The sequence below is a fragment of the Diabrotica virgifera genome, chromosome 6 (genome assembly GCF_917563875.1).
Source record: "Diabrotica virgifera virgifera chromosome 6, PGI_DIABVI_V3a".
Taxonomy (NCBI): Eukaryota; Metazoa; Arthropoda; class Insecta; order Coleoptera; family Chrysomelidae; genus Diabrotica; species Diabrotica virgifera.
This window is the reverse complement of record NC_065448.1, coordinates 81,442,496-81,463,390: the sequence shown is the minus strand read 5'-3', so window position 1 is coordinate 81,463,390 and position 20,895 is coordinate 81,442,496. Positions and strand designations below refer to the sequence as shown.

General features: G+C 36.9%; 3 protein-coding genes across 3 annotated transcripts in view; 2 read left to right on the top strand and 1 right to left on the bottom strand.

Annotated features, from left to right (window-relative positions):
• The window catches only part of LOC126886473 (uncharacterized protein K02A2.6-like), a 373,574-nt gene that overhangs the window by 256,967 nt on the left and 95,712 nt on the right, over nucleotides 1-20,895 (top strand). The gene's annotated exons all lie outside the window — the stretch shown is intronic.
• LOC126886470 (uncharacterized protein K02A2.6-like) overlaps nucleotides 1-20,895 on the top strand; it is a 372,383-nt gene that overhangs the window by 258,211 nt on the left and 93,277 nt on the right. The window lies entirely within an intron of this gene.
• Nucleotides 9,259-10,605, bottom strand: LOC126886484 (scaffold attachment factor B1-like). The gene is made up of 2 exons (XM_050653444.1): nucleotides 9,817-10,605; nucleotides 9,259-9,708 (listed from the first exon to the last, which is right to left on the bottom strand). The coding sequence occupies exons 1-2, from the start codon at nucleotides 10,036-10,038 to the stop codon at nucleotides 9,277-9,279; spliced, it is 654 nt and encodes a 217-aa protein (XP_050509401.1). The 5' UTR covers nucleotides 10,039-10,605; the 3' UTR covers nucleotides 9,259-9,276.

Here is a 20,895-nt window from a genome sequence, read left to right as displayed (position 1 = left end):
TTTCTCTAATCCAATAAATTTTTCGACCTATAGGTATTAGTCCCACACTGCAACTGGGGTGAACGGATTAGGTGACTAGCGTCATCTGGCAATTGAAAGATAAAGTTTTTCTCCTAATAGCAACATTAATAATATTGAAAAATATTAAAAATATTACTGAAAGATTTTTAAATTGAAAACTTATTGGTACATTTCCCTGGTGACACCTCCAAGGATTCTACAATTTGCAAGCCAAATAGATGCTGCAGTGAAGACAAAAGGGAAGGAATTCTACACTATGCAATTCACAAACCCCGTCTGCAGCTTGGTAAAGTTCCAACGGAAAATGCACCCAGTTACTACACGGAGTAAAACTACTATAAAATAAAAATGTATACCATTTTTATTCAGTTGCAATTTGCAATGCGAGGCTAAAAATGTCTTAATTTTTACTTAGATTAGAGAGCGCAACCAGCACTCTTATCGACGATTTCACCTCTTGTTAGAGGCTCTTCAGAGAATGCATAGGTTGCTTTTCTCTAATCCAGTAAACTTTTCGACATATATTAGTCCCACACTGCAACTTAGGTGAATGGATTAGGTAACTAGCGTCATCTGGCAATTAAAAGATAAAGTTTTTCAATCCTAATAGCAACATTAATAATATTGAAAATTATTAAAAATATTACTAAAAGATTTTTAAATTGAAAACTTATTGGTACATTTTCCTGGTGACACCTCCAAGGATTCTACAATTTGCAAGCCAAATGGATGCTGCAGTGAAGACAAAAGGGAAGGAATTCTACACTATGCAATTCACAACCCCCGTCTGCAGCTTGGTAAAGTTCCAACGGAAAATGCACCTAGTTACTCCACGGAGTAATACTACTATAAAATAAAAATGTATACCATTTTTATTCAGTTGCAATGCGAGGCTAAAAATGTCTTAATTTTTACTTAGATTAGAGAGCGCAACCAGCACTCTTATCGACGATTTCACCTCTTGTTAGAGGCTCTTAAGAGAATGCATAGGTTGCTTTTCTCTAATCCAATAAATTTTTCGAAATATCGTTGGTCCAGTGTTATAATGTTGTATTAGCATATTTTACAGTTTGGCAGGAAAATCAGTTTAAAAAAATGTTCACTGTATTTTCACTTTGAGGCGCTTTGGTTTTAGAAATTTTTAATTTTTATATGTATAATGAAATAATAAAGAGTTATTTATAATATTTTATTTATTTAGTATTTATTTAACAAACAAAAAGTGTTTTGAAAAAAATTATAAAATGTTGATAGAACGGTACCCCGTCAAAATAGCCCCGTCAAAAAAGCTCCGACAAAATAGCCCCGACATAATATCCCGCACACAAAATAGCTCCGACAAAATAGCCTGCAGACAAAATAGCCGCGGAATAATAGCCCGCCGACAAAATAGCCCCGACAAAATAGCCCCGACAAAAAAGCTCCCTTCAGAATTCATCATGAAATAATTCCTTAAAAATACATTTTTTCGGAAATGGTAATTATCCTCTATTCAGATGTTTATCTTAACTACATTAAATAAAAATGGTCTTTTCAGAGAACTCGAGTCCTGTCTTCCCTGCCTCTTGGAAGTTTGAACATTTAAGTTAAGCGAAAATCAATGTTTATTTATGATATAAACATTTTTTTCTGTTTTCGGGCAACAGTAAAATGCATTTTAAACTAAATAAATTAAATACATTCTTCCTTTTTGTCAAATAATTTAAATTAAAAAAAGTTTTTGGACACCTTGTATAAATAATTATGTAATTGTTTATAAGAGGCTATTTTAGCCGGGGCTGTTTTGACCGGGGCTATTTTGTGTACGATCTATTTTGTCGGGGCTATTTTGTTTGCGGGCTATTTTGTCGAGGCTATTTTATGTTCGGGCTATTTTGACGGGGCTTTTTTGACGGGGCTGTTTTGACGGGGCTATTTTGACGGGTCACGGATAGAACATTATGATTTTATAGAAACATCAACTTTTACAAAAATGTAAAGAAATTGTTCTAACAATATCGTGTCGTGTACTTAATATTCTAATAAACTTATAAATTAAGAAAAAAATTCAAAGTAATCAAAAGACACAAGTTTCTTAATAATTTTTTACGAGAATTTGGCTAAATCTACTATTGCTTTGAAATATCGGAAGTTGCATTTTGATGTTGAGAGCATTTCATTGTCTAAATTTTCATTAGTTAAACGACCTTTCTTTTGTTTGGATAATTGCGCTGCAAAAACTTTTGCATCATTGATATTGCTTAAAAAAAAGGTTATATGAACTGGGAGTCCACAGGTGACAAAAACTTAAAAAGTTTTTTTTTAAATGCAGTAGTTTATCTAAAGGTAGTAAGCATTTACCTGGGTTGATCACAAGATTTTATCGATGGTAAAGATATTGAAGTGGTGGTTAGACAAAATCTGTTTGTTTTTCGTACTGGAGGCTTGAATAGAATTGAAACTTCAATGAAGGGTCCATGTCCATCATGCTGGTATTTCAGCTCAATATAATGTATTCTGGTAGAAGAATATCTCAACTGCTTTACTAGATTTCTTTCAGTACACAATTCTGGATACAAATCATAGGACTTTTACCCATTCAACGAAATTTCAAAATATTCCTTATTTGAATCTCAAAATTATAATGTTCTAACAGCAGAAATACCCGATTGCTATTGGTCGCATCTGATAGAACATTATAATATTAAGTTATTTTTAAATTTGTCATTTAGAACAATTTAGTATTGTCTAAATCTAAAGATACGATAAAATATTTATGCAGGAGTCGATTTTAATAGAACAATATGACATCCCTTAAGCAAATTCTGTACATAATATCCCAATTTTCACCAAAAGTGCCGATAGAACATTATAACACTCGACCGACGATATATTAGTCCCACACTGCAACTTAGGTGAATGGATTAGGTAACTAGCGTCATCTGGCAATTAAAAGATAAAGTTTTTCAATCCTAATAGCAACATTAATAATATTGAAAAATATTAAAAATATTACTAAAAGATTTTTAAATTGAAAACTTACTGGTACATTTTCCTGGTGACACCTCCAAGGATTCTACAATTTGCAAGCCAAATGGATGCTGCAGTGAAGACAAAAGGGAAGGAATTCTACACTATGCAATTCACAACCCCCGTCTGCAGCTTGGTAAAGTTCCAACGGAAAATGCACCTAGTTACTCCACGGAGTAATACTACTATAAAATAAAAATGTATACCATTTTTATTCAGTTGCAATGCGAGGCTAAAAATGTCTTAATTTTTACTTAGATTAGAGAGCCCAACCAGCACTCTTATCGACGATTTCACCTCTTGTTAGAGGCTCTTCAGAGAATGCATAGGTTGCTTTTCTCTAATCCAGTAAATTTTTCGACATATATTAGTCCCACACTGCAACTGGGGTGAATGGATTAGGTGACTAGCGTCATCTGACAATTGAAAGATAAGGTTTTTCAGTCCTAATAGCAACATTAATAATATTGAAAAATATTAAAAATATTACTAAAAGATTTTTAAGTTGAAAACTGATTGGTATATTTCCCTGGTGACACCTCCAAGGATTCTACAATTTGCAAGCCAAATGGATGCTGCAGTGAAGATAAAACGGAAGGAATTCTACACTATGTAATTCACAACCCCAGTCTGCAGCTTGGTAAAGTTCCAACGGAAAATGCACCTAGTTACTCCACGGAGTAATACTACTATAAAATAAAAATGTATACCAATTTTATTCAGTTGCAATGCGAGGCCAAAAATGTCTTAATTTTTACTTAGATTAGAGAGCGCAACCAGCACCCTTATCGACGATTTCACCTCTTGTTAGAGGCTCTTCAGCAGTGGCGTAGCGTGAGTATCGGCCGCCCGGGGCGGAAGACAATTTTGCCGCCCTCTTATTTAGGTACATATTTTAATTTAATGTATACTGTGATCTAATTGTCTTTTTTTTACGCGATTGACTCTACTATTTTATTTATTTATATCTTTAGGCACTAAGTTTAATTTAAATAAAGGAAGACTTACTTATATTATTTTATTTACATCACTTATTTATTTTAATAATTACAAATAACACCAACTAACACATCTAATTTATTTACAAACTCAAATTTATGATTTAATTAACTAAACATAATAATTCTGATAACTATAATACATTTCAATACATACGGTCCAATTACGCGACGCGCTTCGATGAATGAATGATTGGCCTGTGCTCGAATCTCGGTTCTATATATACTTCGGCAGCGGTCGTCTCGAATTCCATGGTCGAGGCTCGTAACGCCGAGAAGCTTCGGGAAGAAATAGGCCAATTCGTGAGCGGACTAAATAGTGTCACATTGTCCCCTCCTTAAAAGATAGTTCCTCCTGGAACCTTGTCGGGACTGGAACTGGATGCTGGTATCTGCAACTGGACCCTCTTTTACAACTCCCAGTTGTATAAAAGTGACAGGGGACGGTCTTCTCTCCGCACCAGTAACGATGCGGATTGCAACAGACTAACATCTGGACCTCGGTGTCTTGGAAAATTTATTCTACCATATTTCGGATAATTCTCCAGTCTAATTGGCTGCATTCTAACTTTGGCATGGCTAACTTTTGCACGTCGGACTCCAACACGTGCTCTCTCAATTGCATTAATGCATCCCATACATCTTGGTAGGTAGGTTGGTCATGGATAGTGTCTTTTGTTACCAGATAGAATAGGTAACGTGATGCATCTTGGAGTTACAATGCTTTGCCAGGAGCTGGCAGTTGGCATTGAAGTTCTGCAACTCGACCAAACCTCCTTCGAAAGGCGGATGCCAACCCTCGTGCGCCTTTGATACTGGCCGGGATGGTATGGGCCAGTGAATAGTCATCGGGAAGTGCGAGTAGATCTCGCTTTTCTTCATTGGTAACACCATGTCTCGCTTTACCGGTACCTCCATAGGCCCCCATGAACTCCTCGAACGTGAGGTCAGGTATTTCTCGAACTTGGTTTACTTCCACTTCTTCATCTACGTCGTGGTCTCCCTCGTACGGCGCCAACCGGTTATGGTGGACTATCATCGGCTTTCCCCTAGGAATCTTGCTTATTCGGTAGATAACGTCATTAATTTTCTTGACAATGAGATACGGACCTTCCCAGAACTGCTGCAACTTGGGAGAACAACCTGTTCGCTTCTTTGGATTATAAAGCCAGACTTTGTCGTTCTCCTTGAAACATCCCCTCTCGGCTTGGGTATCGTATCGTTTCTTCATTCGGTCGCTAGCGATCTGAAGATTAGAACGGACCAACTCATGTATATCGTCCATTCTTCTTCGTAATTCATTCACATAATCCTCACCAGCAACATCTTCTCCAGGTCGACATCCAAACTCTAGATCACAGGGTAGACGCATCTCACGTCCAAATAGGACTTTTGCTGGTGTTTGTCCAGTTGATTCATTAACAGCAGATCTATAGGCCATTGCGAAGAATGGAAGGTACTGGTCCCAGTCTCGTTGATGATTGGACACCATCTTTGTCAAATACTTGCCGACTGTCCTATTCATACGCTCCACCATTCCATCCGATTGCGGGTGATAGGCCGTAGTTCTTGTCTTCTTCATGCCTAGTCTATCACAAATTCCCTGAAATAGATCGCTCTCAAAGTTCCTTCCTTGGTCACTATGGACCTCCAGAGGCACTCCGAATCGGCTGATGCAGTCTTTGATTAACACATCTGCAATAGTGGCGGCCTTCCGGTCTGGAATTGCGTAGATCTCAACCCATCTCGTGAAGTAATCCATTACCACCAACATGTATTTGCATCCATTGTCACTTTCTGGAAATGGCCCGGCAATATCCAAAGCTATTCTTTCAAACGGACTTCCAACATTGTACTGTCTCATAGGAGCCCTCCTTTTCCGGTAGGGTCCGTTACTTGTAGCACAGGTAGTACACTTCTTACACCAGTCCTTCACATCGTCGGAACTATTCATCCAATAAAATCGTTCCCGAATTCTCTGAAGGGTCTTCTTTACACCAAAATGCCCTCCTGATGGACTGTCGTGTAACTGACGAAGTACTTCGGCTACTCTGCTCTTTGGAATCACCAACTGCGTTCTCCTCACTGAACCATCATCATTTTCTATTACTCGTTTAAGCAAGCTGTCTTCCAAGATAAATGAGTCCCACTGGGCCCAATACGTCTTAACTACTGAGCCTAGGCTTGATATTTCTTGCCAAGATGGTCGACGATTTTCTTCTTTCCATTTTCGAAATTTTCCGTAAAACTGGATCTTTTTCTTGTTCTTCCTTGATCTTGGTAGGCGTCCACTCGTCGTTGACCACTGTTGTTCTTAGTACTGCTGCTTCCTTTGACTCTGTTTTGTTGCAATGGGAACACTCTGCTGGACACGGTCTTCTAGATAGAGAATCAGCGTTCCTGTGGCTAACTCCGGCCCGATGCTCGATCTTGAAATCATATTCTTGAAGTCGTTCAATTCATCTGGCTATCTGACCCTCTGGATTCTTAAACTGCATTAACCATTTAAGGGCGGCATGGTCGGTTCGGATTAGAAACTTCCTTCCGTAGAGGTATTGATAGAAGTGTTCCACTGATCTTACTACTGCTAGAAGTTCTCTTCTCGTGACGCAATAATTTCGTTCAGGTTTTGAAAGCACTTTACTAAAATATCCAAGGACTCGTTCCTGTCCTCCTTGAATCTGCGACAGCACTCCTCCAATTCCCACATTACTTGCGTCCGTATCTAAGATGAACTCTCCTTCTGGCAGTGGATACCCTAATATTGGCGCTGTAATTACATGCCTCTTCAAAGTTTCAAAGGCCGTTTGGCAGTCTCCATTCCAGCAATAATCCCTTGCTTCCTCTGTTAGTCGCGTTAATGGCTTAGCAATATCTGCAAACTTCTTAATGAATCTCCGGTAGTAAGTACATAGTCCCAGAAAACTCCTCACTTGATGTTTATCAGTTGGTTCAGGCCATTCCTTAATGGAATCGATTTTTCCTTTATCCACGGCCACTCCTTCTTTGCTGACTATATGACCTAAATAATTGACTTTACTTTGAAATAACTGGCATTTCTTGGGATTTAACATTAACTGGGCAGCTTTAAGTCGATTAAAAACGTCTTCTAAATTCTTCAGGTGGTCTTCAAACGTCTCTCCCAAAACGATTATGTCGTCTAAATACACCAGGCACGTTATCCAAGATAACCCTCTCAACACATTTTCCATAAGCCTCTCAAATGTCGCAGGAGCGTTACAGAGTCCAAACGGCATAACGTTGAATTCCCATAATCCAGATCCTGTCGTAAAGGCCGTCTTCTCTTTGTCCACTGGATCCATTTCTACCTGCCAATATCCAGACTTCAAGTCCAACGTAGAAAACAATTTACTTCCAGCCAATGTGTCCAACGTGTCGTCGATCCGAGGCAGAGGATAACTATCTTTCTTGGTAACATTGTTCAACAAACGGTAGTCCACACAGAACCTCGTAGTTCCATCTTTCTTCTTGACCAGGACCACCGGAGAGACCCATGGGCTCGTAGAAGTTTCTATCACCCCGTCTTTCTTCATTTCTTGAACAATCCTTTCAGCTTCCTCTCTCTTCGCCTGTGGTAATCGTCGAGCTGTTTGACGAATTGGCCTAGCGGTACCAGTGTCAATTTTATGTTTGACAACTGTCGTTCTTCCTGTCTTTCCTCCTTTTGGTACGAATATGTCACGATATTGCCGAAGAAATTCCCTTAATTTCCTTTTTTCCACTTGGTTTAGAGACTGGCCTGCAACTGCAACCATCTGGTCGAACTTGTCGTTGGAATTATCTGATGTTGTCGTCTGCCGGATTATGGACGTCACGGGTACACAAGTTCCTACTTTTGTCTCCTTCTTGATGGTCACTGGGTAGTCATTGACATTAATCAATATCACGGGAATTTCTTTAGCAGAAGTAACCAATTCCTTTCCAATTATGATTCCTCGGCCAACCTCCTCGTCGTGGTTCCATGGCTCCATCATAACAGGTGTTCCTTCTTCTACAATTCCCTGTAGCCGCGCTACGATGATCGTTTCACTCCTCGCAGGCACAACTGTATCTTCTCTAATAGCTGCTAGCATAGTGCTGTCATCATGTGGATGAATAAATACCTCCTCGTTGCCAACTTTGATTACCCTGTTCTTAAAATCCAATTGAAATCCACGCAAATTCATTACGTCCATTCCTAATATAACATCTTCGATGTCTGCAACTATGACAGTATGGACGAACTTTTCTGCTCCAATCCCCAATTGTATCTGGATTTCTCGGTGGATGTTGGCATTTTCACCTGTGGCAGTCCGCAGTCGCAACCTCGTTGGTAAGAGTTTCTTACGACTGTTTATAACTGACGGTCGTATAATGGTCCTGGTCGCTCCGGTATCCACCACCAATGTATACTTTTTACCATTTATTTCTCCATCTACATATACATTATCTTCACGACATTTCAAAGAAGCTATTAGTATTAGATGGTCTTTAGAGGAGTTCTGAGTCGAGGCTGCCCCCCTAGGGTCTGTGCGTTCTCTTATTTCCTGCTGGCGAGTTTCTTGATTTGCGTTCTTCCTTAAACTCCGTGCGTACCCCTTTTCACCACAATTCCAGCACCGTATGGTCGTCGTTTTCTTGTATGAAATACCCTTTATCATATTGACAATTTGGTCCAGTTTGTCTTCATCCTCTTCCTCTTTCACGGTCCTAACTTTACTGTACCCGCCAGAGGCCTGGGTAGCTGATTCGTATTCGAGGGCGGCAGACAAGACATCGACCAGCGTCTTGTGACGAGCTAATCGCAGTGTTCTTTGCATTTCATGATCACGAAGGCCATCAATGAATGTTTGAACAGCCAACTTTTCCATCATGTCTTCGGGAGCTGTTGGATATGCATATCGTACCAACCTGGCAATATCGACCTCGTATTCTTGAAGAGCTTCATCTTTCTTTTGTCTTCGATTTTTAAACTGCGACTGATAGACATGCTCTAAATGTTCGTGCCCGTATCGCATATTCAGTCTCTTTTTAAGCTGCTCGAAGTCACCTGTCTCCTCTACGGCTATGGTCTGGAGGACATCCAAAGCGTCGCCTCGAAGAGCAATAGTGAGGTTTACAGCTTTTTATTTCTCGCACCATCCGTTCGCTCTGGCCGCCGATTCGAACTGTTTCATGTAGTTGTTCCATGATGACTTTCCTTCGAAATTTGGCACCTTAACACGAGCAAGACTCACACTCCCTTCAACTATTGACTGTGGCTCCAATTTGTATTTGTGTATTTGATTTCATCATTTTTAATGTCTGTTAAGATGGGTTCCATACCTTTGTCTACTTTTTCCGTTTCCTGCATTTTCTTTTCTATTTCCTTGATCTTTTCTTCAAAAGTAGATTTTATGGACGATATCTTGTCGTCAAAATCCGAAGTGACCCTAGAGATCTCGTTAGTCATTTTGCTGTCAAGGGATGAAATATCACCCGAAACTTTCTTCTCTAACGATGCAATGTCTGTCGAAACTTTCAAAACATCCGAGGAAACTTGGGAAATTTCACTAGAAACCTTTTTCTCTAACGATGTGATATCTGTTGAAACTTTGTTCTCCAGCGATGTAATGTCTGTCGAAACTTGGGAGATTTCACTAGAAACTTTGCTCTCTAACGATGTAATGTCTGTCGAAACCTTCGAAACATCCGAGGAAACTTGGGAAATTTCACTAGAAACCTTTTTCTCTAACGATGTAATGTCTGTCGAAACTTTGTTCTCTAACGATGTAATGTCTGTCGAAACTTGGGAGATTTCACTAGAAACTTTGCTCTCTAACGATGTTATTGACGAAATTAAAGCAGCATGCTTGTCTTCAAACACGTAAGTTTCTGGATCATGACCCTCTTCTTTTAGTGCGTTCTTCAGACGTTCAACTAGATCAGCCTTTTTGCCAGTAGAACTCAGGTCCCTTTCTTCCAATTCAAGTCTCAGGTCTGCAATTGTTAGCTTACACAAGGAAGGCATGATCACACACTTTATTTATTACGATTTATATTTAGTTATTATTAAAGATTCCACACTGTATTAAACCGAGCTTATATTACTTATTTATTTCAAGTATCCTCACTTCTGCACCACTGTGATGTAATTGTCTTTTTTTACGCGATTGACTCTACTATTTTATTTATTTATATCTTTAGGCACTAAGTTTAATTTAAATAAAGGAAGACTTACTTATATTATTTTATTTACATCACTTATTTATTTTAATAATTACAAATAACACCAACTAACACATCTAATTTATTTACAAACTCAAATTTATGATTTAATTAACTAAACATAATAATTCTGATAACTATAATACATTTCAACACATACGATTCGAATACATTCAATTACGCGACGCGCTTCGATGAATGAATGACTGGCCTGTGCTCGAATCTCGGTTCTATATATACTTCGGCAGCGGTCGTCTCGAATTCCATGGTCGAGGCTCGTAACGCCGAGAAGCTTCGGGAAGAAATAGGCCAATTCGTGAGCGGACTAAATAGTGTCACAATACTACACATTACATACATTAATTATAGGTATAGAACTTTTCGGCGAGAAGTCATCATTATTTTGCATTATACAGGTTAGATTTTAAATAAAAAAGTTTATCTAATGTCCAGTTGCGCTAACCTATAAACGATTGATTTGGATTGCCCGTTTATTTTAAAATATAATTGTCCAAAAACTGTCAAATTAAAAACAGAAAAAGTTTTTTCTATTTAGTCCAGAAAGCCACTGCGCATCTGCTAAAAATATTCCGATTCGGATTGTTTGCACAATCTTGCTCAAAAAGGACCCATTTTAACAAATTTGCATGTTGCCAGGTCCAAAAATGGGTCAAAATTTTTTTAAACGTTTTTTTTTGTTTTTTTCCTAAACATTTTTTTGCATCTAACAAAGTTTTTTTAGGTTTTTTGGATCATTTCAAACAGAAAAGGTCTTTAGTAACTTTTCTCTAAAGTTGATAGTTTTTGACATAAGCGATTAAAAATTTAAAAATTGCGAAATCGGCCATTTTAACCCTCAGAAACTATGTGAAAAACTGAAAATATCGATGTTCCCAAGGTAAGAAGATATTTTTTGAACATCTATTGATGAAATACCGAAGAGCTTTTTGCAATACAATATCGAAAACCCCTTTGTTTTTTAATTGCCAATCAAGCGGGCACTTGATTGGCAACCGTTGCATGTATATGTAACACACGTAAATATATGTGCGGAAAAATAATTCGATTCAATTTTTTTTCACCATCTTGCTTGAAAATATTCCCTCTCAACAAATTTGTTTGTTGCCAGAATCAAAAAGTCAAAAAAATTTTTAAACGTTTGTTTTTTGTTTTTTCCTAAAACTAATCTTTTGCATCGGACAATTTTTTTTTAGGTTTTTTGGATCATTCCAAATAGCAAATATCTCAAGCGACTTTTCTGTAAATGTGATAGTTTTCGAGATATAAGCGAATGAAAATTTAAAAATTGCAAAATCGGCCATTTTTAACCCTCAAAAACTATGTAAAACACCGAAAATTTCAATGATACCAAGGTACGTAGATATTTTAAGAATATCGATTGATGAAGTCCCGAAGAGTTTTTTGTAATACAATATCGAAAACCCCTTTGTTTTTTTTTTAATTGCTAATCAAGCGGGAACGACACTATTTTCAATCGTTGCATGTATACAACATTGTATGTAATATGCGTAAATATACATAATATGTGCGGAAAAATATTCTGATTCAATTTCTTTTTCACCATCTTGCTTAAAAAGGTTCCCTATTAACAAATTTGCATGTTTCCAGGGTCAAAAATGTGTCAAAAAAATTTTAAACAATTTTTTTAAACTTAAAATGTTCTCTGATTACATATACACATGCAACGGTTGAAAATAGTGTCGCTCCCGCTTGCTTAGCAATTAAAAAACAAAGGGGTTTTCGATATTGTATTGCAAAAAGCTCTTCGGGATTTCATCAATAGATATTCTTAGAATATCTACTTACCTTGGTATCATTCCAATTTTTGGTGTTTCACATAGTTTTTGAGGGTTAAAAATGGCTGATTTTGCAATTTTTAAATTTTCAATCGCTTATATGTCAAAAACTATCAACTTTAGAGAAAAGTCACTACGGACCTTTTCTGTTTGAAATGATCCAAAAACCTAAAAAACTTTGTTCGATGCAAAAAAAATGGTTTGCGATAAAAATATAAAATGGTTCCAATATTTACAAAATATTTTTATTATTTATTGTTAAATTTTGCCGCCCCCTAAAAAGTGCCGCCCGGGGCGGGCCGCCCCTTCCGCCCCCACTACGCTACGCCACTGCTCTTCAGAGAATGCATAGGTTGCTTTTCTCTAATCCAGTAAATTTTTCGACATATATTAGTCCCACAGAGGGCCGCCGCTACCATGTGTGCTAAGTGTGCATCGCACACAGGCGGCCAGCAATAGGGGCGGCCAAAAGCGGGCCACTGATGATAATACTTTTTTTTAAAACGAAACTATATTCAAATAGGTAACTAAATAGTAATGATTTAGATAATTGTGTTATATTCCTAACAATAGTTATTATTATTATTATTACCTGATAATACTAAAATGCCTTTCATGTATCATTTATTTTATAGTTCTTTTTTTCATACTAATCTAAACAAAATTGTCAGAAAATATTGAGCATTTGGTGTAGTCATAAAGCAGTTCCAGGAATATTTCTTCATTCAAAGTGGCTGGTTACTTTCGGATGGTAACATCAAAATAAATTGATTTTTTTATTGGCAAACTCTATTCAGGACGTTATCCTAGAGCAAATTCGACATTTTTCTATTATATTAGATTGTAGCTCGGATATAACGCACGTAGAACAAATAAAACTAATAATTGTAGTAAGATGTGTTTCAACTTCAACACCAGTTCGGATATTTAAATAGAAACTTCTTGGGCTCCTGTAATAACTCACGTAACTTAGCAAGGTCTCTTTGAATTTATAGAGAATAAACTGGAAGAATTAAATACAAATACGAATAATTTGTGTGGAAAGGGTTACGATAATGAAGCCAATATGCGTGGTAAACACATTGGATTACAGAAAAAATCGTAGAGAAATAATATTCTAGAGCATTTTTTATTCCCTGTTCTACGCGTAGTTTAAACCTGGTGCTGAATGATGCAGTGAAAATAAGATTTGAGTCGGTGGAACTTTTTAATCCTGCACAGGAACTATATGCATTCTTTCTTCTTCGATGGAACATTTTGTTAGCACCTTTCAAAGTTGACACTAAAAGCATTGTCGGACATGCGATGGGAGAATCGGATTGATGCAATCGTATCATTAAAAACCCAGATAAGTGAAATATCTGATGCTTTAGAAGAATTGCAAAATGATAACAAAAGGGAATGAATGCAAGAACTTCAGCAAAATCCCTTAAAAATAAAATTTGACAATTGAAATTCAAATGTTCTGTTGTGATGTGGCAAGATATTTAGCAAAATTTTTAAAAATGTCAAATTTGATATAAAATCTTTACTTAAAGCACTTAATAATTAAAAAAAAAAATTTCATAACCAAACGTTCTTCATAACCATTTTCAAAATTTTGTAATCGAATCCAGAGAGATATCTACAAAAGCTAACATTGAAGATTTCATGCAAGAAGAAAAGTGGATTTTGAGTCCTATCACATTTCTTTCAATATTAGTATCTTATTTAAAGTTTTGGGGGGCGGTAAATATTAAATTGCACACGGGCGGACAACGCCTAAGCGGCGGCCCTGGTCCCACACTGCAACTGAGGTGAATGGATTAGGTGACTAGCGTCATCTGGCAATTGAAAGATAAAGTATTTCAATCCTAATAGCAACATTAATACAATAGCAACAATAATATTGAAAAATATTACTAAAAGATTTTTAAATTAAAAACTTATTATTACATTTCCCTGGTGACACCTCCAAGGATTCTACAATTTGCAAGCCAAATGGATGCTGCAGTGAAGACAAAAGGGAAGGAATTCTACACTATGCAATTCACAACCACCGTCTGCAGCTTGGTAAAGTTCCAACGGAAAATGCACTGGATTAGAGAAAAGTAACCTATGCATTCTCTGAAGAGCCTCTAACAAGAGGTGAAATCGTCGATAAGAGTGCTGGTTGCGCTCTCTAATCTAAGTAAAAATTAAGACATGTTTGGCCTCGCATTGCAACTGAATAAAAATGGTACACATTTTTATTTTATAGTAGTGTTACTCCGTGGAGTAACTAGGTGCATTTTCCGTTGGAACTTTACCAAGCTGCAGACGGGGGTTGTGAATTGCATAGTGTAGAATTCCTTCCCTTTTGTCTTCACTGCAGTATCCAGTTGGCTTGCAAATTGTAGAATCCTTGGAGGTGTCACCAGGAAAATGTACCAATAAGTTTTCAATTTAAAAATCTTTTAGTAATATTTTTAATATTTTTCAATATTATTAATGTTGCTATTAGGATTGAAAAACTTTATCTTTTAGTATATTTTAAATTTTTTTCAGACTTTTTCGTAACATTCGCCACCTTCAAAAATACAAAAAAACTGTTTTTTAGGGAGTTTTTGGGGATTTTCCCCAGTTTATAGACAGTTTTCAAATCAGATCAACTCAATGTTTTTTTATAGGTCATCATCATTCTCTTTGCCTTATCCCTATGCGGGGTCGGCTTCCCTAATTGCATTTCTCCACACAATTCTGTCTTGGGTCATATCAATGTTAATCCTCTTTACCAACATGTCCTGCCTTATCGCCTCCCCCAGGTCTTCTTTGGTCTTCCTCTCCTACTCCTTCCAGGAATCTGCACTTCAGCTATTCTTCGTATTGGGTGATTAACGTCTCGACGTTGAACATGACCGAACCATCTTAACCTATGCTCTCTCATTTTGGCATCAATTGGTGCCACACCTAGACTTCCCCTAATATACTCATTTCTAATTTTATCCTTCTTTGTCACTCCACTCATCCATCTAAGCATTCTCATTTCCGCCACATGCATTCGTTGTTCCTCTTTCTTTTTCACTGCCCAACATTCAGTTCCGTACATCATAGCCGGTCTTATGGCTGTTTTATAGAATTTTCCCTTCAGCTTCATTGGAATTTTTCTGTCACACAACACACCACTCGCTTCTTTCCACTTCATCCATCCAGCCCTAATTCTACTGCATGCATCTCCATCTATTTCTCCATTACTCTGTAATACCGATCCTAGGTACTTAAAACTATTGCTTTTCACAATCATTTCACCATCCAAAGATACCATTTTATTTGTAGTAGCTCCATCTTTAAATGAACATTCCAAATACTCTGTTTTTGTCCTACTAAGTTTTAAACCTTTTTCCTCCAGAGCTTGTCTCCACTGTTCCAGTTTTTGTTCTAAGTCTCTTTCACTATTTCCTACTAACACGACATCATCAGCATACATTAAGCACCATGGAGTGTTACCCTGTAGTTTCGCTGTTATCTGGTCCAAAACTAATGAGAATAAATACGGACTAAGCACAGAGCCTTGGTGCAATCCTACTTTCACATGAAATTTATCAGTCTCTCCCACACCTGTCCTAACACTAGTCGTTACTCCCTCATACATATCCCTCACAATCTTTACATATTCACCAGGGACTCCTTTCTTATTGAGTGCCCACCACAGAATCTCTCGAGGAACTCTATCATATGCTTTCTCAAGATCAATGAATACCATATGAGCGTTTGTTTCTTTACTCCTGTATTTTTCCATCAACTGCCTTATAATGAAAATTGCATCTGTTGTTGATCTACCCTGCATAAAACCAAATTGATTCTCGGATATTTCGGTCTCTTCACGTATCCGTCTGTCAATTACTCTTTCCCATATTTTCATGGTGTGGCTAAGCAGTTTTATAGCCCTGTAGTTTGTACATTGTTGTATATCTCCCTTGTTTTTGTAAACAGGTACCAGTATACTGCTTCTCCATTCGTCTGGCATTTGTCCGACTTCTATAATTCTATTAAATAGACCTGCTAGCCACCTTGTTCCTGTCTCTCCCAATGCTCTCCATACTTCCCCAGGAATATCATCTGGTCCTACCGCTTTTCCTTTCTTTATTTTTTGAAGCGCTTGAGCCACTTCCTCGTTGGTTATTTTGGTGACCATTGCTGCTACTGTCTCCGTTGACTCTACAGGCTGTCTGTCAAATTCTTCATTTAATAAGCTGTCAAAGTACTTTCTCCATCTCTTTTTGACTTCCCTTTCGTGAACTAGTATTTTATTATTTTCATCTCGGATACATCTAATCTGATTAAAATCTTTTGCTTTCCTTGCTCTCTGTTTGGCTATTTTATATATCTTCGTTTCGCCTTCCCTGGTATCAAGTTGATCATATAGGTTTGAATACGCTTCTGCTTTGGCTTTTGCTACTGCTACTTTCGCTTCCTTTTTCGCCACCATATAGTTTTGAAGATCTGTGTCGGATCTGGTTTCTTGCCACTTTTTATATAATTTTCTCTTCTCTTTTATTTTTCCTTGTACTTCGTTTGACCACCACCAAGTCTCTTTATCCTCAAACTTTTTTCCTGACGTTTTCCCAAGTATTTCAATAGCAGTCTCTCTAATACTACTGGCCATTTTTCTCCAAATTGTATTAGGGCTTCCTTTCATGTTCCAACATATTTTTTCTACTATCCTTCTCCTGAATAGACCTTCTTTCTCATCTTTCAGCAGCCACCATTTGATTTTTTGTGGTCCTCTCCGATATTTTTGTTTAGTTTCGCTTTTTACTTCGATGTCCAGAACAAGCAGCTTATGTTGTTGGCTTACTGTCTCACTCACTATTACCTTGCAGTCCTTGCATTCACGTATGTCTTCTTTCCTTATCATGAAGTAGTCTATTTGGGATTGATGTCGTCCACTTTTGTAGGTAATAAGTTGAGTTTCTCTCTTTTTAAAGAATGTGTTAACAATCGCCATATCCAATGCTGTTGCTAATTCAAGCATGTCATCTCCAGCTTCATTTCTAGTTCCAAAGCCTAATCCCCCATGTATTGTTTCATATCCTGTCTTGGTTTGGCCCATATGTGCATTGAAATCACCTCCTATTATAACTTTCTCCTCTGCTGGAATATCACTCAGTACGTCTCCTAATTGATCATAGAAAGCTCTTCTTTCATTCTCACCCAGACCTGTTTGGGGAGCATACACACAAACAACATTCAATACCTCTTTATCAATTACAAATTTCACTGACATCATTCTATCACTCGTTCTTACAACTTCTACTACGTTACCTTTCATTTCACTATCAGCAATTATACCAACTCCATTTCTAGTGTTACTACTCCCTACATACCACAATTTGTATCCTTCACCTAGTTCTTTCGCCCTTTGTCCTTTCCACCTAGTTTCTTGAATACAAGCAATTTGAACTCTTCTTCGTTTGAGCGCATCCACTAACTCCAGACTCTTACCTGTAAGACTACCAAGATTCCAAGACCCTATCCTGATTTTTCTAACCTGCAATGGTGTTCCCCCTGAGATAGTCCTCACCCGGAGATCCGAACGGAGGCTCATTTTACTTCCGGAACATTTTACCTCAGGAGATCATTTCAGTATAAGTTTTTACTGCGTTTGGAGGTCTTTTCATTATTATGGCCTGAAAAGATTTTTGGATATTTGATGCCTGAATGCCTTTTCTATCAGCACCATACCCTGCCCTGCACGTTTAGCCAATACACCACCAATGCAACCAAAGTGCAGTATTACCCCACACCCGCCTGCATTTTTCTGTATAGGCCAGGATCCCTACTGTAAGGACTGCCCTATAAGCCAATGTATTGTTGCCCGTATCCCGCCGCTAGGAGGCACGTACTTTGGTTATTTCGGGATACAATGTTTTTTTTCTTTTTTTTTTTTATAGGTAATATATGTAAATTGAAGTAATTAAGTTCTTTAGAACATTTAGAATGGGAAAAACACGTTTACACTCCCCAAAAACAGTTTTTTTTGGATTTTTGAAGATGACAAACGTTACGGAAAAATCTGACAAAAATTAAAAATATAGTGTTTGATAAAATAGAAAAAAAATTAGACCTCAGCCATCTCCAAAAATATAAATATTGATGGTGGGGGAAGCGGGTGGTGGGTTAAAATTACGCAGGGTCTTATTTTTTAATCACATAGAAGTTAAAAAATAAAAAAAATTGAATTGTGGGAGTGAGGGAGGGTACCTATTAATTTATTTCCGTATATAAGTGGAAATTTGATGCGCCACTGTGGACGCATGTGCCACTAAAAAGTGACGGCACAGTGTTCATAAGTTTTCTTTTAGGTTCTACTATTTAAGCTATAGGCTCTTATCCTGCCTAAAATGATTAGCAAATTTCACCTATACCGGCTCCTAGTCTAATAATTATAAGTATCAATATTATAGAGGGCGGCGTATTCGGCACCAGACGGCAGCGGTAACTGTTCTTTACCTCTAATTTAGTCTGTTTCCAAAATACGTGAAAAAATAAATTATTTTAAGACACCACAAGAAAATTGACCGCTTTTTCCGCTCATGAAACTAATTTACTACATCATTAATAGAGAAGGAAGTAGCATTTTTTCTCAATCAAAAGATAAACGGCGATCCCTGCAGAACAAATACTCAAGTTCTGTTTGAACAACAGCATTAGTTCATAGGCACCTAAATAAAACATGAAAAAGGAAGACGAAGCGATAAGATGCACTGTGAAACGGTACGAAAATCATTGATTGTTCTATCCCTTATTTTTTTTAATTATAAGACTGTACTTATTGAACGCCCCTGGTATGTGTTCTATCTGTTTGTACGCATATTATTTCGGTGAATGTAAAGCGTAGAAGTGTCACGCCGTCTTACACGATATTTTCTCATGAGAATATCAAACGCATATCGTTTGTGGCTTTCTCACACAATAAAGCAATGGTTTTTATTTTGTATCTGAGTAATATCTCATGTTTGTTTATAATATTGAGGGACGCGGTTTTATTTCAAAAGAAATGAATTACTTTACTAGGTCTCTGAGACCTACCAATGTCATTGTTATATAGTTATTACTGCATCATTAATGCCAAACAAACACTTTTGGTGTGAACCGAGAAAATATGGATGGCTGTTGTGTATTTCTTCCCATTGGTTCAAAAGTTAATGGCTTTCTTTTTTAGGCGTAACTTCGGAAGATACTTCGATTTGTTTTATTGGTAGAAGGAATAATTGATTTTTTTTATTAGATAAACATCTGATGATCATGACTGGGAGGTGCATTTTCTCCGTTTGGAACAAGAGTCTCGTTTTTAATTAAGATGTTTGATCTGAGATGGAGTGAAGTACAGTTGTTTGGTCTGCGCCAAAGGTAGGCTCAGATGGAATCTTGAGTAGATTATTTAGTGACAATATCAAGTAACGATATGGTTGTAGCAACGGTTGAAGTAAATACCATACCAGTATATTTTTTTGTTGTTGTTATTGTAGATTATATTATACAAGTGTTTGTTGTAGTGGTGTATAGTACCTATGTTATTACAAGAATAACTTAAACCAAGTCTTCGCAAGCTTTTAATTAAAAAGCAATGGTTTAACAGACACATCATTGTGTTATAGTCAAGTGAACAATGTTTAAGTCATTAATTAATTGAAGTGCTTCACTAAAAATCATATAAGCGGTTACCTTGTAAAATCGAGAAACTATGGAATTTTATCTTTTGATATAACAGTTTGTGCAGTAGTACTCTAAAAAATGTAATGACCCAGTGCAGTGTTGGTGTCAGGAAGAGATGTCGAACGACAAAGCCTACACGAGTTCCAGTAGCAAGTACAATTCCAAGATCACAGGTATTTGTAACGAACTGTTTTATTCTTTTTTTAAATATTTACTCCCCAAATCCTCATGAACAAATGAAGGACTTATTCTTTTTGCTATTAATCCATTGGCAATTTACAATTTCTTTTTGATTATTTTTCTATGAATAAACAATAATAATGTTTAAACATGTACAGTCGAACCCGCTTATTGGAATAGCCTTTGTACCAGGCAAAAATATTTTTATAACCGGGATATTCTAATAACCGATCATTGGTGGCTAGTCGAAATAAGTGTACCGAATATACGTACAGTCGGAAAAATGAAAGAATACCCATGAACGAACATATAAAACACGCTGTATTTTCCTGTCACCGTGTCACAAAGAAAATTGTCCAGTGCAAGTACATGTAACAATAATTATTACATGTACTTGCGCAGGCCAATTTTTTGTGTGACACGGTGACAGGAAAATACAGCGTTTTTTATATGTTCGTTCATGGGTATTCTTTCATTTTTCCTACTGTAATAATATTATTTACATACTATGCCAATGTGTAGTTTTACATACTATGCCAATATGTAGTTTTACATAATATGCCAATATGTATATCATGTATGTACACCTACATAATCAGTATATGTAAATGGTTTTAGGTCTTTTTACGTCAATAATACAGTAGTGTAACTACTACTTATCTATGTATGTGCTAAATACCAAATTACATTATATTATGTATGTGAATGAATACAGTAGCAGTAGGTAATTAATATAAAATGTATGCAATATGTAGATATGTAATATTTTCTTATTAAAATGCATATAACAAAATTACTTATTTTTTCTTGAGAAATTATCGGTAATTATAGTTTTTTGTTGTTAATACGTGTGGTCATCCTTAATCCATTGGTTGAATCGAACTTTTATTGGCGGCAAGAAATGGATGAATTTAACAAAGCCATAATTCACATCTTGCAAACAAGTAGGTAAATTCTCTCTCTAAATAAACTGCTTCTAACAATTT